At 41.4% G+C, this 26,913-nt stretch overlaps 2 protein-coding genes across 6 annotated transcripts in view; one reads left to right on the top strand and one right to left on the bottom strand.

Moving 5' to 3' along the window:
* Positions 1-16,141, top strand: part of cnksr2a (connector enhancer of kinase suppressor of Ras 2a) — a 554,785-nt gene extending 538,644 nt beyond the window's left edge. For 4 of the 5 annotated variants that reach the window (XM_063050993.1, XM_063050994.1, XM_063050991.1 and 1 more), the window contains 2 exons: positions 7,965-8,197; positions 15,002-16,141. In XM_063050993.1, coding sequence (XP_062907063.1) covers positions 7,965-8,186 — 222 coding nt within the window. In that variant the 3' untranslated portion in view covers positions 8,187-8,197; positions 15,002-16,141. Of the gene's footprint in view, positions 1-7,964; positions 8,198-15,001 lie in introns of those variants that run through there. The other variant, XM_063050995.1, reaches the window with a different exon arrangement.
* A 6,628-nt stretch (positions 16,142-22,769) lies between these two features.
* LOC134348106 (kelch-like protein 34) lies at positions 22,770-26,220 on the bottom strand. Its single transcript, XM_063050987.1, has one exon. The coding sequence runs from the start codon at positions 26,087-26,089 to the stop codon at positions 24,230-24,232; it is 1,860 nt and encodes a 619-aa protein (XP_062907057.1). The 5' UTR covers positions 26,090-26,220; the 3' UTR covers positions 22,770-24,229.
* Between the last annotated feature and the right edge of the window lie 693 nt (positions 26,221-26,913).

Below are 26,913 nucleotides of genomic sequence, written 5' to 3'. Positions count from 1 at the left end.
CACAATCAGAAATACTCATCCCTTTAGACTGCTGAAGTTGCAGGCCATGTAATTGGGTCACCAATGTATCCCGAGCGAGCTCCCAAATGTTGCAACTGTGATCGAAGTCACCAGAGAGTTACTGCAGTTGTGAATGTGAAAGTCTTTATTCATCATGACAAACTGAAATTTTTTCTGGAGGCTCTCGTGGTAGAGTCCCACAAACACAAAAGTACATCACATTTTGATAACTTTAAGATCATTAGGTGATTCAATACAGTTTCAATAGTTACAATCACATAGAGTGATAGAAAACTACAGCACCAAAACAGGTCCTTCAGCCCATCTGGTCTCTACCAAACCATTTAAACAGTCTAGTCCCATCAACTTGCACCTGGACCATAGCCCTCCCTTACCTCTCCCATCCATATACCTATCCAAATGTAACTTAAACGTTGAAGTTAAAATCGCATCCATCATTTGCACTGGCAGCTCGTTCCACACTCTCACCACCCTCTGAGTGAAGAAGTTTATCCTTCTGTTCCCCTTAAACATTTCGCTTTTCACCCTTAACCCGTGACCTGTCATAGAAGTCTCACCCAAGCTCAGTGGAAAAAGCCTGCTTGCATTTACACTATATGGTACATACCCCTCTTAATTTTGTATACCTCTATCAAATCTCCGTTCAATCTCGATATTCTAGGGAATAAAGTTCTAACCTATTCAGTCTTTCCTTGTGACTCATATCCTTCAGTCCTGGCCATATCCTTACAAATTTTTGTTCTGTACTCTTTCAATCTCTTTTTAATCTTTTCTGTAAGTAGGTGACCAAAACTGCACACAATACTCCAAATCAAGCTTCACCAACATCCTATACACCTTCAACATCACATCCCATCTCCTGTACTCAATACCTTGATCTATGAAGGCTAGTGCACCAAAAACTTTCTTAACGATCCAGTATCTGTGATCCCACTTTCAATGCATTATGGACCTGTGATCCCAGATCCCTTTGTTCTACTGCACTCCTCGGTTTCCTACTGCTCACTGTGTAAGACCTACCCCAGTTGGTCCTCCTAAAGTGCAACACCTCACATTAAATTCCATCTGCCATTTTCACCCCATTTTTCCAGCTTGTCCAGATCCTGCTGCAAGCTTTGATAGTCTTCCTCGCTGTCCACTACATCCCCAGCCTTAGTGTCATCGCAAATTTGCTGATCTAGTTAACCAGATTATCATTAGATTGTTGATACAGATGACAAGTAAGAATGGACCCAGCACCGATCCCAGTGCTGCAGCACTCCACTGGTCACAGGCCTCCAGTCAAAGAAGCAATCATCTACCACCACTCTGTGGCTTCTCCAGAAAAGCCAATGTCCATCCAATTTACTACCTCATCTTGAATGTAAAGCAACTGAACGTTCCATGCGGGACTGTCTTGCCTCATCAACTCTACTGGTAACTTACTCAAAAAGCTCTATAAGATTGGTTGGACACAACCTACCATGTACAAAGCCATGCTGACTATCCCTAATCAGTCGCTGTCTATCCAAAATACTCATCTATCCAGTCCCTTAGAATACCTTCGAATAATTTTACCCACTACTGATGACAGGCTCACAGGTCTATAATTTCCTGGTTTATTCTTAGAGCCTTTCTTAAACAGCAGAACAACATTAGTTATCATCCAATCCTCCAGAACCTCACCTGTTGCTAAGGATGATTTAAATATCTCTGCTCGAGCCCCAGCAATTTCTGCACTTGCCTCCCACAGGATCTGAGGGAACACCTTGTCAGGCCCTGGGGATTTGTCCACCCTAATTACCTCAAGAGAGCGAACACCCGCTCCTCTGTAAACTGTATACGATCTATGATCTCACTGCTACTTCACTTCACATCTGTAGACTCTATGTCCATCTCCCGAGTAAATACAGTTGCAAAAAAATCCATTTAAGCTCGCCCAGATCTCTTTAGGCTCCACACACAGATTACCATTCTAATCTTCCGGAGGACCAATTTTATCCTTTACAATCCTTTTACTCTTAACATATCTGTAGAATCCTTTCAGATTTTCCTTCCTGCTAGAGCAACCTCATGTCTTATTTTAGCCCTCCTGATTTCTTTCTTAAGTGTTCACTTACATTTCTTATACTCCTTAAGTACCTCATTTCCTGCCTACCTATACCTGCCATGCACCTCCATTTTTTTTCTTAACAGGGCCTCAATATCTCTTGTAAACCAAGGTTCCCTAAACCTGTTATCCTTGCCTTTTATTCTGACAGGCACATGCAAGCTTTGTACTCTCAAATTTCACTTTTGAAGCCTCCCACTTACCAAGTACACCTTTGCCAGAAAACAGCCTGTCCCAATCCACACTTGTCTGATCCTTTCTGATACCATCAAAATTGGCCTTGCTCCAATTTAGAATCTCAACCCGAGGACCAGAACTATCCTTGTCCATAACTAACTTGAAACAAATGGCATTGTTGGGCCGGCTGGTGGCGCAATGGCATCGGCGCCGGACCCGGGAGCGGAAGTTCCCGGGTTCGAAACTAGTCGGGTCTGCTCCTGAGTACGCTTTCCATCCGTGCCGGGTTGAGTGTCGAGATTGCAACTCGACCTCGTAAAATAAAGGGAAAAATACTGTGAAGTGGCTGTATGAGGAGTGGTGCGCCACACAGTCTCTCTCTCTCTCTCTCTCTCTCTCTCTCGCTCCGCACCTTGTTAAAAGCCATGAAAAAAAGACATCATCACAGACACACGCACGCAGACGCACAGATGCGCACACATGCAGGCACACACCAAAAAAAAGAAACTAATGGCATTGTGATCACTAGATCACAAAATGTTCCCCTACACACACTTCTGTTACCTCCCCTGTCTCATTCCCTAATAGCAGATCAGGAATTGCATGCTATCTCATTGGAACTTCTATGTACTGATTAAGGAAGCTTTCCAGAACACATTTGACAAACACTATCCCATCTAGTCCTTTTACAGTATGGATATCCAGTCAATATGTGGAAATTTGAAATCACCTACTATCACAACCTTATGTTTCTTGTGATAGTCTATGATCTCCCTACAGATTTGTTCCTCAAAATCCTGCGGACTGTTTTATGGTCTATAATATAGCCCCATTAACGTGGTTATGCCTTTCTTACTCCTCTGTTCCGCCCTGTGTTCGCCAATCTGTCCTGACTGAGCACTGCTATAACATTTCTCTGACTAGTAATGCCATCCCTCCCTGTTTAATTCTTCTTGCTCTATCACATCTAAAACAATGGAACCCCAGAATACTGAGCTGCCAGTCCTGCCCCTCCTACATCTAAGTCTCACTAAATGCTACAATATCGTAATTCCATGTGTTGATCCATGCCCTGAGCTCATCTGTCTTTCTTACGATACTTCTTGCATTGAAATATACACAGCTCAGAACCTTAGTCCCACCATCCCTGTTCTGGCACTCTGGTTTCTATCTTTTACTTCAATACTTTGGTTTGACGATGCTTCCTTTGATTTGCATATCTACAGTGGGTGACACCTCTGAACATTCAAATACCTTGGCTGGGACAAAATAATTGCCAAACTTTCTTGAACTTTATGCAGACTAGGTGAATTTCTGCATTGTTGGAACTAGGTTGGAGCTGACAAGTGTTGAGGATAAGGATTTTAAGCAAAAGCAGGAGAGGGTTAGCCAGTCAAGCTGTAGAAATGAAAATAAGAGATTTTGATGATCAAGGAACTGCGAGGACGCTAGGGTTGCCTTAGGGATAACTGATGGAAGTCACCCAGCTGAATAATTAAGGGGAGAAGTTAAAGAAAGAGAAAATAAATGAAATTTATGTGGTGAGGTCTCTTAAGGGAACAAATAAAGGAACAACAAGGTATAAAATATATACCAGCAGGTCAAGCTGTGCCCACTTATGGGGAAAATTTGAACCAGGATGACGTATAGCAGAAAGTGCCTGTTCTGATACAGACAAAGAAAATGAATTAATTAAAATTGTAGAATTTGTTAATTGCATTTGGAAAGCTGCAACATGCCAAGATAGAAGAGGTACACTTCCTCAAGGTTACATTGGGCCTCCATATAACAGACTAGAAGGGTAAATTAGTGGCATGAGGAATTCTGAGTCACTCCTTCAGAATGAATGCAGGTTCTCTGCAAGGCAGTGACTCACTCTGCATTCCGTTTCTCCAGTGTCAAGGAGACCTCACTGTGAACGCTGAATCTAGTACTTTGAATCGAAAGAAATGCAAATGAACTGCTGTTTCATTTGGAAGGTCCCTGGATGGTGGGAAGGGAAAAGGTGAAAGAACAGGTGTGGCATCTGTGGGGATTGCATGAGGAGCCATACGCTGGGGAGTGGTTGATGGGACAGAATGGTGCCTAGCCGACAGAAATACTGAAGGGGGGGCAATGTGAGGTGGCAGAATCCTGTTTGAGATTGCAAGTGACGGTCCCATTGAAAGTTGGAGGCTGGTGGCATGGAGAGTGAGGAGCAAGGGAACTCTACCCTTGCTTGGTCCAAACAAAGATGTGGGAAATAGACGAGATGTGCTCAAGGGTTCCTTCCACTACGGAAGAGGTGAAGCCACTGTTCAGGACACATGGGAGGAAGGTCAATGGAGATGGAGGAAGTAGAAGAAAGCAGTGGAGTTCTTGTAGGTGACTGTGTTGGAAGAAGTCCAGTCGGAATGCCAGAGTAATCTGTAGGCTTCTGTTATGGAAGTTTATTACCAGCCTATCCTTTACGATGGACACAGAAAAATTCAGAAGGGGAAGATAGACCATGTGAAGGAAATTGGCAGCAACAGTAATGACATTTTTGAAATCTATTTGAGTGAAGGGAGCAGCACAAATTCAGTTGTCAAATAATGTAGGGAAAAAACAAGGGAGTGGGCCTGTGTAAAACTGAAAAAAAAACTGTTCTACATATCTTACTGAAAGACAACTATGGCTAGACCCTATGTGAGATACCTTTGGTCCTGAGGATTTGAAGAAGTTATTCTATGTGAAAATGGAAAGAGTTTTAAGAATTCCTCTGGCTCATTCATAAAGTTTCATAAAATTAATACTCTCCATCAAAATAAGGCATTCACTGATTTCATTTTGAATGTTTAGTTATTTTTTCACCTTTATTCCACACTCTACACTCTGTAACTCTCGATTCCTTTGTCATTCTTATTCCTTTAATAGACAGCAGAATGATGATTTGTTTTTCTGATTCTAATTATTTTTCTATACAAGTCCCAAGAACCTTTAAAATTTACTGAGCATGTTGGCTTTGCTTTTATAAAATGTTTTGGCTATTCACTCATGAAAAATAAATTCACATTTCCCTTTTTGTACAGTATTATGATTTTGGTCATCTTTGGTTGTGGTTTATTTGCCCCGAGTTTTCCCAACAATTAAGTACTTCCTTTGAACAGAGATATATCTTCGTGTTCACAGTGAAGTGAGCTAAAATCAACAGCTAACTTATTGACTGATATGTGCATTGAACTCAATGAGGAAGATTTGCATTTGTTAGACTTCAACATATCAGGTTGGTTTTGGTACCCACATCCCACTTGTAACAAGTCCAAAGTGCTGGTACCTTAGGAGATCTCATAACTGGGAACAAAGTACATTGAACGTCTCTCTGCCTCCAGTGTCTGTACAAATAATTGTATGGCTTACAATTCACTTCACTAAAATACAATACTGTTAATAAAATAGGTTTAAAAAGACTACAATTGACCTGAAACTTGGTTCACATTTCATCAGCTGAGTTTTTAATCTGAAGCAGATCGGAAAACATATCCACCAACAAATTGCTTATTTGTTTTTTCTGCATTGTCAGTCAAGTAGAAGATGGCTGACTAGAAATAAATGTGCTGTTGACTTGACCTTGCTCAGAGAAGCAAATATACCTTTATACGTGTAAGATGCCCTACTTAACACAACTTAAAGATAAATTTTGTCCAGTCCCCACCTGATTTTATTTTAGGAACCTTTCAACCCCATCAATTGCCTCAGGCTGGAAAGCCAATTTGACTGACAGAGTGTGCTCTGTTTATCTTGCCCCCCCCCTTTATATTTCCCAGGATTTAAAAAATAATTTTCTACCACTAAATAATCCAAGTCATTGTACCATTATGTTTTTCCAATGCTAATCTTAAATCGTTTTTTTTTGTAATTCATTGATGACCTGCGTGTGCTTTTCATGAGGCCACTGTTTATTGACTATCCCTCCACACATGTTGCTCCGGTGTGTTTCCAGAAACCAAAACACCAATGAATCAGCTCAAAGTTATATCAAGGCCACATAAGAAGAACTAGACCCCACTGAGCCTGTCCTTGCGTTCGCTACGATCATAGCAGATCTATGCTGAAAAGCTCTGTGCAAATTCTTTATAACCATCAATTTCTCTATCTTTAAGTACTTATTTGTCTTCATGTCGAATATAACGATTTGGCTTCCATCACCCTTGGGGCAAATAACTCCAGAAATTCATGACCCTCTGAGAGAAGAAATTTCTGCACACCTCTTTTTAAATGACTGGTCCTTTGTTTATGACCTTCTCACCACTGAAAGCATCTCAGCATTTATCCTGTCAAATGCCATTAAAATAAGTTCACTCCTTATTCTTCTAAACTGCAAGGTATACAGACCCAAACTGTTTATCTTGGAAAAACCCTCTCACCCCAGGAATTAAGCTCATGAAATTCCTTTGGTATGGCCCCAGTACTACCATGGCCTTTTTTAAGGTATTGGGACTAAAACTGTGCTCAGTATTCCAGGTGTGGCCCACAGACGTCCTGTACAAATGTATTCCTAAACTCCAATTCCATCACAATAAATGCTAACGTGCTGTTTGCCCTCTTAATTACTTGTTGGACCTATCTGTTAACTCCTTGTGGTTCATATACGAGATTACCTAGATCCCTCTGAACTGTACTCATTTATGGTCTCTCTTCATTTAGGTAGTAATCCACTTTTGATTCCTCTTACTAAAGTGCATGACCTCATACTTCCCCACATTAAACTTACATCTTCCAGGTTTTTCCCAAACATTCAATCTATTTGCATCCTGTCACAGAATCCTGATAGCTTAACACAACATCAGTAGAGATGCTGGTGTCTTGGGAACACTTGGCGTTCCGCAGAATTTCCCACAGCTTAGTGCAGAGGGACCAGTGAGAGCTGGACTTCGGATGTGAAGCTTGGGACTGCACCCTGGCTATGAACCAGGGCTTGGGGAAGGAGGAACCTGCTTCAAGCGTGGACAGGCCATTCAATCCATGATCTCCTTCGTCACTTACTGTTAGATGCAATGGAAGCTCCTCCTCATTTTGGTTAGCCCCAGCTCAAAGTTCTGTCCGTGGTAACAGAAATTTCAGGGTGGTGGAGAGGCAATGAGGGAGCATGTAGGATCCAGGTGATCTGACGTCACTTGGTGCAGTGAGGGTAGACCAGCATCTCAGGGCTGATCAGCTCTACTTGCCCTAGCAGCAGGGTGCATATCTACCAGCGTCCAGACTGGAGTGCTGCAGCAAATCAGCACTCTACAGGGTCCCTGTGAACTAGTTTATGTAGAAAGCAGTTTTAAACAATCTCAGTTTTTGTTAGTCTACAGTCACAAGTAATGCTCTAACAAGAAAAAGCACAGGGTTCCTTCCTAAGGTTCATTTGTAAGCCAAATGAGTTGTCCTGGGTATCTCCCACATCATTGTCATAAATACTGATACAATTTTTTTATCATTTAAATTCACCAAGTGCCACAATGGGCTCTCGATCTTTGGCCCTGGTAACAACTGTGTTATTAAATCTGTGATTACCTGCGTAGAGCTTTTCATTAAAAATTTGTGATTGCCTGCTGTACAAACAGTCCAAGTGCAAATACAATTGAAGTATTCCATTTTATGAAGACAGATGTATAAGATTTCTTTTCTGTCTGTTAATATGGCTTTCTTTCTCCATGCTTTTCACCTTCAGGCAAAAGAAGGAGAAGTCGCGATTATAGACAAGATCCTAGACAATCCTAGCTTGACGTCCAAAGAATTCCAAGAATGGAAACAAACCTATGTAGAGCTTTTCATGGAAATCTGTCAGAACAATGGAGCTACGGAATCAGTGAATGGTGCCAGTGAACAAGCTGCACCCACCCCAACACCACCTTTGATGCACACCCACTCATACATTGAAACCCATGTTTGAGTAGTTTCTCGGTAGGCCTTGTAATAATTTCAACTGCTTATTTCACACTGGTTGGTAATAATGTGTGTATTTTGTTTGTATGGAGACTCCAGTTTCATTCAGGTGTTTGTTCACTTGGAATTAGATTCTGGGGACTTGAACAGATTTTTATTTAGTTCGAAGGGGCATTGTTGTCTTTGCAAGCTAATTGGGAACACAATTTCCCTTCTTCTGATTGGATGTTCTAATATAGCCATGGTCATGAAAACATTGCTGTGTGATTTTTATTGTGGTATGTCAATGACGAAAATGACACTATTGTTTTAAATGTCTTCCGTACACTGAACAGCAAATATATATTTTTATTTCAAATGTAATGATAGAATTGGGTTAGCACAAATAATGAGCCAAAGGGGAAATGGGGCTCATAGATTTGATTTGATTTTTCTTTCATTTTGTCCATTATATTGCACTTGGTTCTTTGAGCAAAATTACAGTTGAATACGAGCGAGGAAGTGAATGAGGATGGCTTTCGTTGTGGCTTTGTATTCCCTATAGCCCAAGTATATCAGGTATTTGCACCTGGAGAATGAGAGATATTTCTTCGAATGTTGCCACCACCGGTGAATTGTGTCCCCAGACACAATAAGGCCAATTTTACTTCTGCTCAACTGGCTGACCACAAAATCATCTTCACCCAAATGAAACATGGAGAAGTTTAACATTTTAAGGCATACGCAGAACACAGAAGGCTTTTTCAAGGATTAGGTGGGAGATAAGTACTGAGAAAGAGAAAAAGGAAAAGTAAAGTCAAACAAGATCTGACTTGGAAAATCCCTCTTGGCCAACAGGAAGAGAGTCCTGTTCTAGAAGTTTGGGGAAAAGAAAACAATCTGCTCTTTAACCTAATGAGGTTTTCCAAGATTTCTTTCTCACCTTGTCACTTTGAGTCCCAAGGTGCTGATTGTCTGCAGTTCCTCCCCCTCCCGAAGACCACAGGCTGCATCAGGGCACCTGGAGCTCACCAGAAGAATGGCGGTGAAGCCTCTGATTTGTATGGCGCTGTGCGGCAACAAAGGGTGGTGAATTCCTCACACTGCCCAGCTGTGCTCCGCCCACCCTTTGATAACCCATTGCCTGCCCGATGCTGCCTTTCTTCCTTACTGCCTGCACTTTCCTCCACTGATCTCCCAGCTCCTGGTCCCCCGTCCTGCACAGTCCATCCTGCTTCCTGCACTCTGCGTCCTGCGCTATGAGAACCTTCTTCCTGCCCTGTGATGAGCACCACAGCGGTGTAGTGGTTAGAGCGATGCTATTACAGTTCGGCGCATCAGAGTCCGGAGTTGAATTCCAACATCATCTGTAAGGAGACTGTATGTCTTCCAGGTGGAACGTGCGGGTTTCCTCTGGGTGCTCTGGTTTCCTCCCACAGTCCAAAGACGTACCAGTTAGTAGATTAATTGGTCATTGTAAATTGTCCGGTGATTAGCCTAGGATTATAACCAAAGGCCTGAAGGGGCCTATTCCGTGCTGTGTCTTAATAAATAAATACCCTGTCCCCACTCATCAGACTGCCTCCTGCTCTCTACTCATTGCCATCCCATCGTCCAGCTTCTGTGAAAATTGGCCTTAGTGTGCTCAATGAATTTATGAATGAAACTCTCTTCAAGTTGCAATTATCACTAACCAGAAATATGACTGCAGAATATGAATGTGTGATCGGTACTTAATGAAAAATTGTTATATTTTTAGAGCATCATAAAAATCTGTCATTTTTAACAAATTTGTAGAACTTTTGCAGTCTTGCAAAATGTATTTATTTTTTTCTGATGGTTTCTTAGTTGGGTATTTCTGTTCTATTTGCACTCCCACTCTCTCTGCTCTTTGGTGCACCTGGTCCAGTTCACCAACCAAGCCAGCCTTTGACCCTCAGAACTATCTTTTTTAACAAAAAGTGCCGTTTTCTGGTGACAGCTTAGAATCTGGCATAATATGATCAGTTGTTTGAGGAGTCAGACAATTCTCATCTCTTTCTAGCAAAATAGTGAAGGCCATTTGGTCCATCAGATCTATGATAGCCCTCAGAGCTATCCCAGTAATTTATTTTCCCATAATCAATTGTCTCATTAGTTTCCCTAGCCCTGATTCTTCCGCAACCAACCTATACGAGGGGCAATTCATGGTGCCCAAGCGACCAACAGCCAGCTTGACACAGGAAAATGTGCAAACCCCACACAGACAACAGCCATGGTCAGGGTTGAACCCAGGTCACTGGGGCTGTGTGGGGACACTGCTTCTTGCTGCACCAGCGTATCGCCCTACTTCAAGCACATGCTGTTTTAAAATGGACCGAACACTGGTAAAATTAGCACCCTGCAGCAGTGGGTTAGCTCCACATCATTGAAACTGAGAGGTGCAGCCCCACCCCCTGCCTCCTCCTCCCAAGCACAGCATTGCAATGAACCCCCAGTGCTGTTTGCACAGCAGAGACAGAGTGTGTTAACACTTGGAATTAGATTCAAAGTGCCTGAGTACGTCAGGCAAAGTGGGACTGTGTCCCGCCTAATTACAAACAGCATAGGGGATAATTACCTACCCCTGGAAACAAACCTATACCTTACAATCACAGTAAAGATTATGGGTTTGTCACCTTAAATTTTTGAACAAACTAAATTCTCTCTTGCCTGCTTGAATGATCTCATTGCATTTAAATGAAGATGACATTACTTTACAGGCATCTAAAGCCCATAAACCTCCCCCTGTGTTAGTCTGCAAATCATGAAGGTCATTTGGTTGCGATACCACAGATATTGTGGCGTCCCTTTTCAAAACATGGTGATTAAAAGCCCCCTCCTGCCTTTCTAGACTGCATGATTATGCATTTGTCATGTTCAATGGGTTTGCCACATTATTACCCTATCCAAAATAGTAAATCCAGTGGCTAAATATAATTTCTTGCTGAATTTAGAAAATACATACATGAAACATTTTCCAGAGTAGCTGAACAAAGTCAAAGTACTCTTGTTGTACAAAGTGCTGGAAGAAACTTCCTACCATCCAATGTATAATACTGATTCATGCAGAATGGCCATCATAATTCCTAATAATCATTTGAGACAGCTGTTTAAGTAGGCTATTAAACTTCATTTCTTCGCAGCATATGGAACAATGCTTTGATTGATCAATGCATACTACATCAAAGTCAAACCAAATAGTGAAAGGCCAGAATTTGATGAAAAGCTTAACATTTGAAACATTAGGTATTCTGATTAGATCGCAAGAATCCAAAGCTTGTCAACAGTATAGTAATTGTGTTCAACCTGTATTGTAACTGCAGCTGGCTTTTCCTACCATTGCTATGCCTTTGAGACAAAAGTATTTTAGTTTTAAGTGGATTAAATTGATACTAGTCAGGATTTCAACTGCTTTGCATAAAGAACAAATTCTGCATGAAGCCACGCTGCACTGACTCAACACTGTAATTCATTGACAACTGTGCCATTATAGTTTTGCATTTGTTTGGATATTTTGCAACCCATCCATTGGTTATTTTGTTTTAGTCTTCACTGAGATAGGTAACAGCAGTGCTGAATATAACTTTCATAGGATCTAGTAGGTAGTAGTCAATGGGGTTTTCATTGCCTTAATATGTTAAGCCCTATAATCTTTCAAGTTTTATTATTAATCACAACTAAGAAGGACGTTGATGCTAAATAGTTCAGCATGATAATACCCGATACTATGTAATTCCAGCACTATTTATGTGCTACGCCTGATGTTATTAAAGACCTTACAAACTCAGTAGCTGCACCTGACCAAATTGGCTTAACACCCAGTCATCAGTTGACTCTCTATTTCCACATGTATCAGTTTCTAACTTTGACCATATCACTTTAGATCTTATTCTACCTACTTTGAAAATCTTCCCAACTGTGATGTGCCTGCACTGACTACATCAGAGTATCAACTTTAATTTATGTTCTCCCTCCTCAGCACCTTTCCCTTGGACTCAAGATTGTTTAATATGATTTCCTGTACACAAGTGTAAAGGAAAACAAAATAATTCTTACTCAAAAAAAACACAAAATATAAAGAACACAATAATTATATAAAAACACAATTAATATGATTACATAAGATAGCTTCTATTCATAGATTGATTGTAAGTCCATAAAGTGACTCTAGGCTGACATAAGATGACTAACAGGAAGTAATAAAATGGTGGTGGAGTTAGTGAATGAGGGTGTTGGTCAGCCTTACTGCTTAGGGAAAATAACTGTTGAGTCTGGTGGTCTTGACTTGGATGCTACGTAGTCTCTAGTGATGTTTAATGAGTGAACATTTAGCCACCTTGTTCCCGTACTTTGTAATTTTTCTTCCTGAGACTCTTTCCTTTGCTACAACCCTTCCCCATCCCCACTATCTTCAAAAATATCCTCATAATTTCCCTCTTTGAGTTGCTTTTAACTTCTAAATTACGCATAATCTCCATAGCTTTCCTGAAGTATTCTTCAGAATGTTTTGTTATCGGAATGATGACATAAAAGACGAAGAGGCTTCAGAGTCCACATGCCTGCACCCCATAGTACCAGAAGTATCTGACCCAGGTCTCCTTCACTGACACCAGTAGTTTTTGTTTAGTTGAAAGAATATTCCTTGATATCCAAATGACAAATGCACTCCAGGGTTACTCATATTATATCCATAGCATATGCCTTTGCAGCAGGGATAAGAAGTCCCATGGCAATGCTGTGGTCAGAGAAATGCCACGTCTAACCCCACATTCCGGGTAGTCTCTAGTTCTTCTACTGAGTCAACCAGTGTGTTACCTTACCAGGGATACCTGTATTGACTAAGAATTCAAAATCTCAGGAACTCTAGATTTTTCCATATCCCTCTAATCCTTCCCCTCCCTGCTATGATACGACCCTCATAGGGAACGGATACTGGCACAGGATCCTCCAAGAAATACGACAGAGGCTTTCAATAAACTGCACTTGAATATGCGAGGAATGGGGGTATGTGGATCTAATGCAGGCAGAAGGATTTCGTTTAATTTGGCATCATGCTCAGCACAGACATCTTGGGGCAAAGGGCCTGTTCCAGTGCTCTATTGTTCAGTGTTCAAATTACAGTACAGCTATCAGGCTGGCATTCACTGCCTCTCAATCTCAATTTAATTTCAATTGTTCTTGCAGATTGCTGCACAGAGTGTACAGGAGTCTACTTGGACAGTAATGACATTTTAGGGCTTAGTTATTTAATAAGTAGTATTTTAATATATTTGGAAAATAAAATATATAATGGAGGGAAAGGGGAGATGGGAAATAACTATTGTAAATAACAGAAAATTATAATCACTGTAATGTCATTTACTTTGAAGAAAAGTTTCAAATGAGAATCAGTTTGGAATATAATTGACATTATCTCTAGACAGTAATCTAACAGTGGAGGTTACCTTTATGATTTACTTCACAAGAATTGGATTGTTTCCATAACGCAGCAACAAGATATTCTGCTGGAATGCTGCCCAAAAATTATATCCACACACTGCAAAAATGGACCACTATTGCTCCTTATTTTGAGTCCAGATTTTATCCAGTTTTTGCTTTCATCGTTGATTTACTTTCACATTTCCCTTTTTCCATTTGTTTTGCTGTTCCTATAATTCTACATGTTTTAAATGTGCCTTTATTTTTTTAATTAGCAAGACACTTCTTCTTCAGTTCTGTTATTTGAAGCCAACCTTACCAACACATGGATAAAACAGTTTAAAGGCTCCATAACAGTTGTCAGTTATTTTGCATGAGTTTTTTCAATAAAATTCAAACTGACGGAAGCCTTGGTCAACAAGTTACACTTCTTCAGTGTTTCTATGAACTTAACAGCAGCTGGGTTTGTTTTAGTGATTTGCTTTGTATTTGGTCTCATCAAGATCATCACCCACCTTTTGCTGGCCTTGGAAAGTTTAGGTGTTGAATATTTTTTTTTCCTTTCCTTTCTGCTTGAGGTTTTGTATAACTGAGTGACCTATTAGGCCACCTCTTGAGGGAAGTTGAAAGTTAGTTTTATTGGTTTTAATCAACAGTTATAAATAGACTGGAAGAGCTTAAGTTGTTTCTTTAAAGGCATGAGTGAGCCAGCTGGAATTTTTCCAACCATCTGACAACTTACATTGTCAATTTACCACACTTGTGCCTATTGTGAAATTTAATTCACCATGAAGATTTTTTTTCATAGTCATTAAAAGGCCCAAGAAACCCCGCAAGTGCAAAAAAACCCACAAAGTTATTGCAGCTGCCAGGAACAAATAATCAAGTTGTTTGCACATGAAAGTAAAAACTGTAAATGTACCAAAGAACAAAAAAAATGCACTTTCTGCATAGCTACTTTAATCTAATTTCACAAAAAGGTATAACTGGTGAACATTTTCTTTTTTAATAGCAAAATTAAATGACATTCAACACATTGTGGAGAAGTAATTTGTCTCTGGTCACTCATGCTAAGTCATTGCTGTTAGTTGTATTCCTTCTGCATATTGATTTTCATTAGCTTCAGTGGAAGTGGATGTGCTGCTGGAGAAAACAATTGACATCTGGTACTCATAATCTTTTTATCACTAGCAATGTAATTCTCCCCTTTATAGTATGATCATACACTTACAGATAGAGAAGGACCACGCAGAACCCAAATTGTTCTGCTGTATCAAAGCAAGTTTTAAAAAAAGCAGATTGTGGGCAAAGACTTATTTAAAAAATAACCAGAATATATGATCCTGATATATATAATGAAAGTTTGTTTGAGTATTTTGATACTGATCTCTGATTGTTCCAAAGATATCGTCTAGGGCTGGCTCTCGAAAAGAAAACTTAAACATGGTCTGAAGGCGGTGGAGCTTGGTTGTCTCTTTAACCTGATGTCAAAAAGACAGCGAATTGTATTAATTATCACAAGCCTTGCTGTTGCTGCTATTGCTGCTGCAAGCCTGTAGTTTATTCTTAAGCATTGTGTGGTTTCAACCCTGCACTGTCACTAATAAAACAAAATAAATGACCACAGATGCAAACGAATATTTTTGCACATTGTATTGCTTAGTCACTTGTGTACGTATGCCAGAACCTATTGCTTGAAATAAGAAAAAAAAAGACAAAAAATATCATAAATTCTAAAGTTATATACCTGCTTGTCTTAGTGGTTATATCTGCAACAGTAAATGGGAGGGAAAACTTTTATAATGTCAGATAATTCTAAAGATTGTTTTCTCAACCAGAATATATTCTAAAATGACTAACTCAGAGTATTCCCTAATTCTGTCCACTGCAAGTGAACAGGAAAGTGGCCTTCTTTCAAAACAGTTAATATGAATTCAGTCTATGAAAGGCAGGCGGAAAATAATACCCCTTGATTTGGATAAAGTTTCAAATCAAGAATGGCATCCAAGAAGACACATTTGTATAAAATGAAAATATATGTACTGCATGGGTACTGACAAATGAATTGTGGTTTTATATAATACTTGTCATTATCGCAAAGATAAATACTTGAGTAAGGACATCAAGTTGTGGCACTTATACCAAGCATTATGCCTCTGTTGTTCTGTACATTGTGACAGATTTTTTTTTGTAATGGACCAAAAAAATGTATTGATATAAGAAAAAAAATTATTTCTACTTTGAGTGTAGTTTACAGGCTTTAAAGATGCTGTAGTTAACTTGTTTTGAAGAATAAAATCTGTTGCTGTGCAACAGTTTTATGGTTTGCACTTTACTTAGTAAAGAATTGCATTCAGTGTTTTAAATTTTGGAAGAAATTTCTCAAAGACTGCATTATTTCTAAGTGGCAAGTGTGGCATGGAGTCGTAAAGTAGTCTTGTGATACAAAAATCAACCTTTCAACAATAATGTATGTTATTTGTTGTGTATATTTTATTGTTCTTATCGCTTAAAAGCAAAGATAATTATGAATATGGTCATCAATGGTCAAATAAAGTTCTTGAAATTTTTATTATATATTTTTATTCTTTGTCATCTAATCCATATGAGTACCTAGTTTAAACAAACCCTGAATCAAAACAGAAAATGAAATTCTCAGGCAGTGTTGAAAGAAGTGTGTTAATATTTTGTTCATTGCTTCTCTCCACAGATGCTTAATGTCCTGTTGAATATTTCCAGCACTTGGTTAAGAGTGGAGAAATCTCTGATAGGCTCAAATTGATTTTAATTTTTGATTATGATCTAATGATTGTTTCAAAGATATCCCCTTGGGTTATCTCTCAAACAGAAAAAGAGGGGATTTAGGATTGAGTCCAGAAGGTGGCAGTGTGCCAAGATAAAAGATGAGATGCTGTTTCTCAAACTTGCATTTGGTCCTCTTTGTAAGGTCAGAGTGGAATGGTGAATTAAGTGGCAGGTAACAAGAGGTCAGGGTTGCACCTCTGCACTCAACACAGGTGCTCCAAAAAGCAATCAGGTTTCTCTAGTGTAGTAGAGACCACATTGTAAACACCAAATACAATGCACTACGTTGGAAGAAGAGACACTGCTTTACCTGTTTGGGTTGTTTGGGTCCCTAGATGGTTTGAAGGGAAGAGGTAAAAGAATAAGTATTCGATCATCTATGATTGCAAAGAGAAAGTGCTGCAAGAATTCATAGGAATCGAAGAGTGGACTAGAAGTCACGAAGGAAATGGTCCCTGCAAAATGCTGAAAGAGGAGGAGAAGGGAAGATGTGTTTGGTAATTAAATCTCTGAATGTTATACAAATTGTTGGGAAAGATCTGTTAAATGGTGGTGAGGTGGAAGGATGGGACCAGCTTGAGGCTGATGAAATCAACATTTGACCTAATGGAATTACAAAAGCTTCAAAACACATTACCAACCAAGTCCTTAAAATACTCCAATTTACAAATCAAAACTTCTCTCTGTGAATAAATTCGAGGACTTGAGGAGCCAGATCATATTTTCCTTAAAGGAATAGTTTTCCTGAATTGTAAGTAATTTGAAAAACCATTCAATAAAATTATGCAGTACATAACATATGCAATGTGCATCAATCACATGAAACAAATCTGTACAAGCGAAAGTATTCATGGATAATATATTTTAAACTCAAGTGATTCTGCAGATGCTGGAAATCCAGAGTAACATACACAAAATGCTGGAGAAAGTCTGATGAAGGATCTCGGCCCAATATGTCAACTGTGCATTCCCCTCCAGAGATTATGCCTGACCTTCTGATTTCTTTCAGCATTTTATGTCTGCTACTATATATTTTAAACTGTAAACATCTCCACTTAACTACCAGATTAAACGAAGTTATATACTTGGGGCTATGTTTCAGTTACAAGTCACAGAGCTAAAATTTGACTTGGAATATTGAAAGAAAAATGAGATTGTTCTCATTGTAGAGAACCATGAACAAGCTTTATAACTTTCTTCTTTAGATAATAGCTTCTATGAAAGTGCTTAAAAACCTGAGGCATGGTGCTCATATTATATCAGTTATAAATTTACTAGTGTACCTCTGCCACATTATTAATAACTGCTTCTTTGTATCTTGCTTATTTTCCTCCCAAGCATGCTTAAAACCTTAAATTTTGGCAACTTTTGGAAGATAAATAAGTCAACATATTATGTATGAAAGGTAAGTTAATTAAGTAGGCAGGCACAAAGAGATCCGATCATATGAATGGCTAGCATAACATGAAGTTATCGTCAACCATGGTTGCTTAGTTTTGCTATTTAATGCAGTATTACAGGTACTGTTGCTTGGATTTCCAGTATCTGCAGATTTTCTCTTGTTTGTGTTTACAGATATTATGTGTCTTTTGAGGGTTGGATAAGAATGAAACTGGCAAAGCAAGCCATATGATAACCCCCGACTTTAAAAAAGAGATCAAATTCTAACTCTTGTACCATTGTAAATTTCAGTCCTGAATAACCAAATTGCCATGCTAGTCTTGCCAGTCATAAAGTATGCTGATTGCAATTCTCCCATGGGCTAGCTTACCTCTAGATATTGATATTAATATTCTGAAAACTCAAAAGGCTGCGGCTATTTAAGACAAACTTTTGCAGCCTTGAGAAAGTTCATCAGACACTTCAAATATTGGCAGTTTTGACCTAATTAAATAGGAAACAAATAGCAGGTGGCAAGAAAAATAAAAATGTAAAGGAACACAAAGTGCTAATATAATACAAGTCACTAAATAGAGTAACATCTCACAGACCACCAGTGAATTTCATGGTCAGCAAAATAGAAATCTGCTCCTTCAAAATGATGCTTTTGCACTCTCCACTGTTGCCTGAATAAGTCTGAGATATAAAAGACAAAAGATTGAATTATACTCAATCCATTTTACAAAGTCAGTTCCTATTTTCCTGAAATTTTAGAATTGAAGACAAATCCCCGGAACTGACTCACTAATTGGAATTTTGGGGTGGAGGTGGGGTTGGTTTGCTAAGATCCAGGAAATGCACGTACACTGTCACACAATGCTGAATGAGGACTGTGTGAATTAGATGTCCCTTGCCTTTCCTGTATGCCTTTTGTATTGTAAATTATTTGTTCCCTACATGGATCTGCGAAGTGGAATTTCTGTTATACTTATCCCTTGATCTTCTGAAGTTCCCCATATGATTTACTTGCTGCTTTTCTCTGACTTGTGCAGGAATTCAAACCTTATGATAGAAAGCATTTAAACCATATTAATTTTAATAATTTTCAAATTAATATTGATGAATATTCTATCAACGTTGTGCTGTGGTTTACAAAAAAGCCACGTCTTAGTGGGTGTGAAGAGTTGAATGGCCAGCTTCTGCCTTTATTCCTTGTCTTCTGACATTAACAAAAAATTGAAGCATAGACATTGAAACAATAAGCACCATATCTGTTCTCTTTTATAAATAAAGTGGACTTCATGGGGAAGGAAACATATTACAGACTCAAAAGACACAAAATAGTGGTAATTACTCCTCAAATATTTCTAAATGTACTCTGATGAGGCCAAGACATGAAATTAATCTAAATATTCTCACACCCAAACTGTACCAAGCAGGAAACTTTTTTTTAAATTTGTACTACTTATTTAACATATATTATACTTACTGTATTTCACAATTATTTTTCTCTAATATTATGTATTGCATTGTACTGCTGTCACAAAGACAGCAAATTTCGCAACATATATCATTGATATTAAACCCGATTCTGATTATTAATGGAAGGAAATGCTAATCTTGCCAAGACATCATCTACCCTTCTTGTCAGATTTAACTAGTCTACAGAAGTTATAACCTGGTCTGACTATACTATTCTTTCACTGTCATAGATTGATCAATAGGTTCACGATGTTCTTCCTCCTGTCACAATATCAAATCAGTTACCAATCGTAATATTACATTGTCTCATGGACTCTGACCGGCTCACTGCTCAATGTTTTACTGCAGTTCTCTGTACCGTTAAGAGATTGTTTTGTATTTGTTCCAGAAATGTCTTCTTTATTCTGTCCCGAAAGTGTGCAGAAAGAAAATAAACATGAACTGTTTGTTTTGGTATTGTTTTTCCTGAATGGAAGTGAAACCAAGCTCAACAAATGAAATTTGCGGTGTATGTTATTCCTTCACTTTGTAAGGTAAGAGCCTAACAATTTTAGTATGACCTGGTGTCAATACGTTTATGAACCCCTTTCCAGAGTCTGGAAAAATACACTTATTGTCTATACAAGAGGTGAAATGTGTTTGGGCAGTAGACTCGCACCTATGAGACACATGACAGTAAGCCCATATGACTAGCACTCCTTTACTTAGAGACTACGGAGGCAATTAGCCTTTACAAATTTTCACTATCAGTGAAAAATCTCACTGTATGTTTGAGTGTGCAACTATCATGCTCTAAACAATGCAAATAAATCATCTCAGTGTATAAGAATAATTAAAAATTTAGAAGAAAGATTCACAAGTGCATTTAGATAGAATACATTTTGCCACTGCAAATGTAGAAACAAGCATAACGGATTCCATTAATGTTTGTATTACTTTAATAAGAGACCTGCAGGGTGGAAGTAGTCAAGCTTTGTCGCATTGCTTGTACAGAGTGGACTGACAAGACGCACAAAGCGCTGGAGGAGTTCAACAAGTATCTACGGTAATAAATAAACAGTTGATGTTTCGGGCTGAGACCCTTCTTCAGGACTGGAAAAGAAGGGGGAAGACACCTGAATAAAAAGTGGAGAGAGGGGAAGAAGGACAAGCTAGAAGGTGATAGGTGAAACCAAGTGGGTGGGAAAGATAAAGAGCTGGTGAGGAAGGGATCTGATAGGAAAGGAGAGTGGACCATAGGAGAAAGGGAGCAACACACAAAATGCTGGAGGAACTCAGCAGGCCAGGGAGCATCCATGGAAAAGGGTACAGTCAATGTTTCGGGCTGAGACCCTTCTTCAGAAACGTCAGAGGTTTCCTCAGAAACCTCTTTTCCATAGATGCTGCCGAGCCTGCTGAGTTCCTCCAGCATTTTGTGTGTGTTGCTTGGATTTCCAGCATCTGCAGATTTTCTCGTTTGTGGTAGGAGAAAGGGAAAGAGGAGGAGATCCAGGGGGAGGTGACAGGCAGGTAAGAGGCTAGAGCGGGGAATGAAAGAAGAGGGGAAGGGTAGTATATTTTTACTGGAAGGAGAAATTGATATCCATGCTATCAGGTTGGAGACTGCCCAGACAGAAGACAAGGTGTTGCTCCCCCACCGAGGGCGGCCTCAGCTCGGCACAAGAGGCGACGGCGGGCCAACATGTCAGAACAGGAATGGGAATTAAAATGTTTTGCCATCGGAAATTTCTGCTTTTGGCGGAGGGAACAGACGTGGTCAATGAAGCAACCCCCCAACTGACTGAGAATTCAGTAGGGTGATACGCAGAGGATTCTGTGTAGGACGAAGTATGAAGCAGATATTTTCCACATTAAGTAATCTCAAACGTCATCTTAATGTTTACATGCTCACATCTGAATTTAAAGGTCAAGTGACACTTAATCACATAAACCAGATTATCATTTTAGATCAGGGAGAAATTACTGCCATGACAGTTGCTGGATTGGAAATTGGGCCTTGTACCCATTTTATAAACATAAAATACGGCCCATAATCCATACCCAACAGCTTTTGAAAGACATATAATCTACGGACAGATTTTTAAAAATATATTTTTAGATTAGCCACCTAGAATAGTTTAAGGTATATTGCCTTTTCCAATGTGAGGAATATGTTCTGACCCTTTTTCCAAACACTGTAATAACATGTATTTAGATGTGGCCAGTAATACCAACTTTACTGCACTCTTTACAACTTTGCCAGCCCTTGGTAAGCATCCTATCATTTGTTTAACAAGGGTGGTCTCCCTGTGAAGACACACAAGTATCAATGCCTCATTGAACTTAATAAAGTTAGACACTGTTGGGTCATGTATTACCTATACAGCACCAATTTTAATCTCAAAAACAGACAAAAAATTGGCTCTATTTTTGCAAAAGACTTCACAACCTTCTGTCTGCTTAAACAGATGGGGGAAAATGAGTACATTCAGTGTCCTCAGAAAATCATTGATTCTTTGATTTAATCAAAAGTACAAATTATCTGGTCAGTATGCTGCCTGTGAAAACTTCATCTGCATTGGTTGCTCCCAGTTCTTCAATAATCGTTACAACAACTCAAATGGGGTATCTTTCCTTCATAACAGTCAAGGGTTTAAATAATTTTATTCTAAAAATAGTTTGTTTCTTATACATACATTCTCAACATTTACAAACATTATTTTTTTGCTGTTTTTATAAGGATCTAACATTCAGTGACCCAACTTTATATTTTAATTAAATAGTGTGAAAAATATGACAACTGTATACATCAGCCAATATTTCATGCAGGCTACAGATTCTGCTCTATCCCACAAGTTTAATCTCACAATATTGCTATTAAATACCGTAAGGTTGATGTAATAGCTATAGCGACCTCATTGTCCAGTTAATCTGAGCAACATTGCTGCATGCAGTCTGTCACTGGGTATCCCTGAGTAACTTTGAATGTAACTCAAGTGAATTTTGTTGCTCTTCTTTGTGCAAAGGTGTCAAAATGTGCAAAAATACAATCCAAATCAAATGATATGTACATAACAGAGGAACAGCAAAAATAAAACTATATAAATGTAATACGTAGTCATTCCATCAATATCTCATTATTAAAATTCCAACTAAATTGAGCATTAAAGTTATTTGATTATAATTGCCCTTTCATTTGCTTATCCTTTAGTATTATATTAATTATTTTAATATTGCACTCTTCCTGAGGTCCATTAGCATATTTATCATATTCATAATGTTGGGACATGATTTACAAATGGGAGAAAAAGTTGTAATTTAGGAAATCAAGACAATCCAATCAAGTTATTTTAAAATGCCTGACATCCAATGGACTTACTCAAAATATATTAATATTTTTTAAAAATTGCAGATTGTTACCCAACTTATTGTATGACATTGAAAGACAATAGAATATTACAGGAAAAAAAAAGCAGCTGTGACCATTGACATTCAGCTGGTAGTGTTGTCGCTTTTCTCGCAGTCTTCAAATAAAGTATCCTGAAATTAGATACAAAGCTGTAAAGAGATTGCAAAAGCTTATTATAAACCATAAAATTGTCCACGCTCTCAGTGCTGCTTCTTTCAAGTGGTAATCCAAATAGTGCAACTTCCCTGTAACCCTGGAAATATTCATTTTTCTACTTATTCAGTTCCTTCTTGAGAACTACTATTGAATCTGCTCCCAACACACTTTAACCCCATTATTGCAGGTTGTAAATATTCTCATTTCTCTGGGTTCTTGTCACAGTTATCAAAAAACAATTCTCTTTTCTAGCCAGTGACTTCCCTGAAAGAAAAAACAAATTTTCTCAACATTCTCAATTACATACTTTCATACTTTTGGGCACATCTCTTAAATGTTCCTTTTGCCATCTCTTCAAGAAAGCAATCCAAACATCTCCAGTCTTTTTGCATAACATCACTCAACCCTTTGGTACACCAGCTCCATGGTAAGCTATCCAAAGCTATCAACATTTGTAAGGCATAGGGCTGGATGAAAGATATTGTCACACCAGTCTTACTTTCAGTTTTCTAACCTTTGAGTAAATGACATCAAAAATAAAAAAAAACAGCAGGCACACTGCATCCAAGTAAATGCATAGGAGTTTTCAACGAATGTATTGTACAATTAATGAGCAGAAAGGAAGACCTGCATCAAACACTCCCATCTGTAACTGAAAAAGTATTTTTGTTTATATTTGTATTCCACTGCGTGAGTTAACTGCTGACGGTTTTCCATTATGTTTTATTGGAAAATAAGATTACCTCTGGCCACTCAATGTAATACCCCACTGCAATGGAGAAAGGTTCTGAATTCATTACTTGAATTTATCCAGCCAAGACATTAAAGTCATTCATTCAGCTTTCACCCCTGCACTGTAGAAAGCGTAGGTCTTAGAATTTCATTCCGTATTGGCCACATCCACGCTTAAAGTTAATGGCTACTGAGAAATCATCCATTCCGTTTGTAGTGTGGCCTGTATCCTAAGTAGCACTCAGTGCAGTGGAGTTCAGTCAATGTTTATCCACCTGAACGTTATTATTATTGACTTACACTGAATGAGTTAAAGGCACCTGCTCATTAGGCTTACACCTTTAAGTATCCACTCAAAGGTTTAACAACAGTGAAACGTGGTGGTAATGCACCATTAAGCTGGATGCCAACCGCTGTAAAACAAGATACAGACAGACAGAACAACAGTGAAACAATCTGCTGGTTCACACTCTTGTTCAGGAACAGATTGCACCCCACTGCCTTGAATGTTTCCAGTCACTTTATTAGACTACCAACACTTTCCCTGTGAGTGAAACACTATATTCTGCATTGTTTTCCTTCATATACTACCTTCACGCTTGGAATGATCTATCTGGTTGGAACGCAAACCCAAGCCTTTCACCGCATCCGGCCGGTGCTACGCCCGGCAGCCGCCCACTGTAGAGCCATTACTGCAGGCCGGCTTTGCACTGGGCATCGGGCAGCTCGGGCAGGAGCAACACCCCGCACTGGGTGGCATACAGGGGCACGGGCAGCCGGCACACCTCCCTCCAGCTGTCGGAGGCCGGGTCGTAAGCCACGGCGCTTGGGGTCGGGACCTCGCGGCCCTGCTGCCACTTCTTGCCGCCCACCAGGTAGACGGTGTCGTCCATCACCGCCAGCCCGTAGCAGGAGCGGTCGAAGAGCAGAGGGCGGAGACGCTGCCACTGGGCCCGCAGCGGCTCGTAGCACTCGATATCGCAGAAGGGCTCGTACATGCCGACGAAGGAGTAGATGCGCTCGCCCACCGTGACCATCTGATGGCCGAAGCGGGCGATGGCCATGGGCGGGCAGCGCTGCCAAGTCGCCCCCGGCTGCGGGCCCAGGCTGTGCATGTCTTTGCAAGCCTCGGCCTGCCCGGCCGGCCGCCCTCCCGAGACGTAGACAGTGCCGGCGTGGACGGCGCAAGCGTGACCGTGCAGCCGCTGCGGCAGTTCGGCCGTTTCCACCCAGCGCCCGCTGCCGCCCAGATCGAGCAGCTCGGCGGCCGAGAGCGAGGCCTCGCCAGGGCCACAGCGGCCTCCCAGTGCGAAGATGCGTTCGCCCAGCACGCCGCAGGCGAACTGCGCCCGCCGCTTCAGCATGTTCGCGGCCCGGTCCCAGCTGTTGGAGCGGGGGTCGTACCGGAACACGCGGCGGCTGGGCAGCAGCTTCGGACCGCTGTGACCCGCCTCCCCGGCCTCCTCCAACAGTTCTCCACCAAGGACGAACAAGAAGTCGCCCAGTACGCACGCACAGTGACCCTGCACCCGCGGGCCGTCAGCCAATGGCCGCCAGCAGCCGGAGTGGGGATCGAGGGCCGACAAGCCGCAGTAGGCCCGGGGGGCGGCGGCTGCGGTCTCCTCGTCGCCCTCGGTTGCCTCGTCGCCCTCCGCCCGCTCCAACAGCAATAGCCCGCCGGCGACTACCAGCTGCCTCTGCCCGCTCCTCAGCGTGCTCTGCCGACTCTGGCGGACCGGTTGGCGGGCCTCGGCGTGGTGGTAGCGCACGGCCTGTGTGATGAGGCGGCGGGCGCCGGGAGCTTGACCGGCGGCTCCCTGCCCTCCGTGCAGCAGCAGCCTCTGCAGCTCGGCGCAGGGGACGAGGCCATAGCGGATACGGCTCAGCACCGCGTCGGCGAAGCTCCAGCGCTGGGGCTCGGGCTCCGGGCCGCGGCCTAGCCATTCGAGGGCCAGCCCCAGCAAGGCGTGTTCGGGGACCCCGGGCAGCCGCTCGGAGTCGAGCACGGCCAGCAGCGAGTCCGGGTTAAGGTCGGCCAAGCCGCTGCGCTCGACTCCCTGCTCCAGTAGGCGCCACAGGTTGGAGGCGATGTAGAGGTCGGTGTGGCGCCGGGCCTCGAACAAAGCGAAGCCCGCCGCCAGGTTAGCCAAGCGGCAGCAGTCGGCCGTGCTGAGGCTGCTGGCGAGGTAGACCGAGCAGAGGCGCAGGGCCTCGGGCACCTGCAGGTAGCTGGCCGCTTCCAGCGTCTGCTCCAGGCTGTCGGGGCACAGCACCAGGCAGGACGTGTAGATGAAGTCGAGCACCCGGCCCAGGCCACCGGCCGACACCAGCTGGAGCTGCACCACGGCCGCCCCCGCCTCCCGCGTGTGCGCCTTGAACAGACACCTGAAATAGTCGCTGGCGCAGGCCAGCAGCGAGCGGTGGGCGCGGAACTCGATGCCCTCAGCCACCAGCACCACGTCGCACAGCAGCTTTTCATCCCGCAGAGCTCTGTAGCGGGACACCACCGTTTCCCCGTGAGAGCTGGACACCGCCAGGAAGTAGCTCATGCCCTGCCTGTTAGCTCAGCTCTACCCTTTCCCCTCCTCGGTCTCTGCCCCTTCCTTATTCTCCTTCGCACCCTCTCTGCCCCTTCCTTATTCTCCTTTACACCCTCTCTGCCCTTAACCTACCCTCATGTGCTTCCTTTGTGTCCTCCGCCCTCCCCCAGCCTGTGCACCAAAGAAACTTCGACGCAGTTAAAGTTTTCGACACGTCTTTAAGATCCAAATGAAAATGTCTGAGTATGCACTCCTTTGAAATGATAGAGTTTGCTCGGTTATCCGGCGGGATCCAACTTGCCCTTCATTGTAAGTCGATGTACCGTCCGGAAGAATATCCTAGAATCAGCTGGTTGCGAGTATAGGTATCATTAGCCCAGCACTCTCCCGCTGGGATTGAGACTCGGTTCCTGAGATCCACAACAACCCACGTCAAGAGCGGGGTTTCCACTTCGCAGTTCGCTCTTAAGGTCCAGTCCATTCAAGTCTGATTGTGAGATTATTTTCCAGTACTGAATGTGTCCACATCACACATTACCCCTCCGGAAGATCATCATGGAACCTGCTGGTTATGTAAGCTGACGCCTCAAGCACAGCACCGGCTCAGGACTGGACTCGCTGTCTGAGGACCAGAGAAAGGGAGTGGGAGAAAGCGTTCTCGTCCTTTTCAGTTAAACGTTGCTGGCTGTTTAATTAAAACGGATGCCGCGCTTGCTCGCAAGCATGTTGCCCCTGGTCACAAGTCGATAATCTAACCGGAGGGCCATCCTGGAAGTAGATGCATGAGCTGACATATTTAATTTCCAGACTGTTAGTAGGAATGTCCTGCTGTC

Source organism: Mobula hypostoma, chromosome 6 (assembly GCF_963921235.1).
Source record: "Mobula hypostoma chromosome 6, sMobHyp1.1, whole genome shotgun sequence".
Classification (NCBI taxonomy): domain Eukaryota; kingdom Metazoa; phylum Chordata; class Chondrichthyes; order Myliobatiformes; family Myliobatidae; genus Mobula; species Mobula hypostoma.
Note: the sequence above shows the minus strand (reverse complement) of the source record. Positions and strands in the feature narration are given on the sequence as shown.

Bases quoted from the DNA above. Each gene is read 5' to 3' on its own strand.
- LOC134348106 (XM_063050987.1), bottom strand. From the start codon at position 26,089: ATGAGCTACTTCCTGGCGGTGTCCAGCTCTCACGGGGAAACGGTGGTG.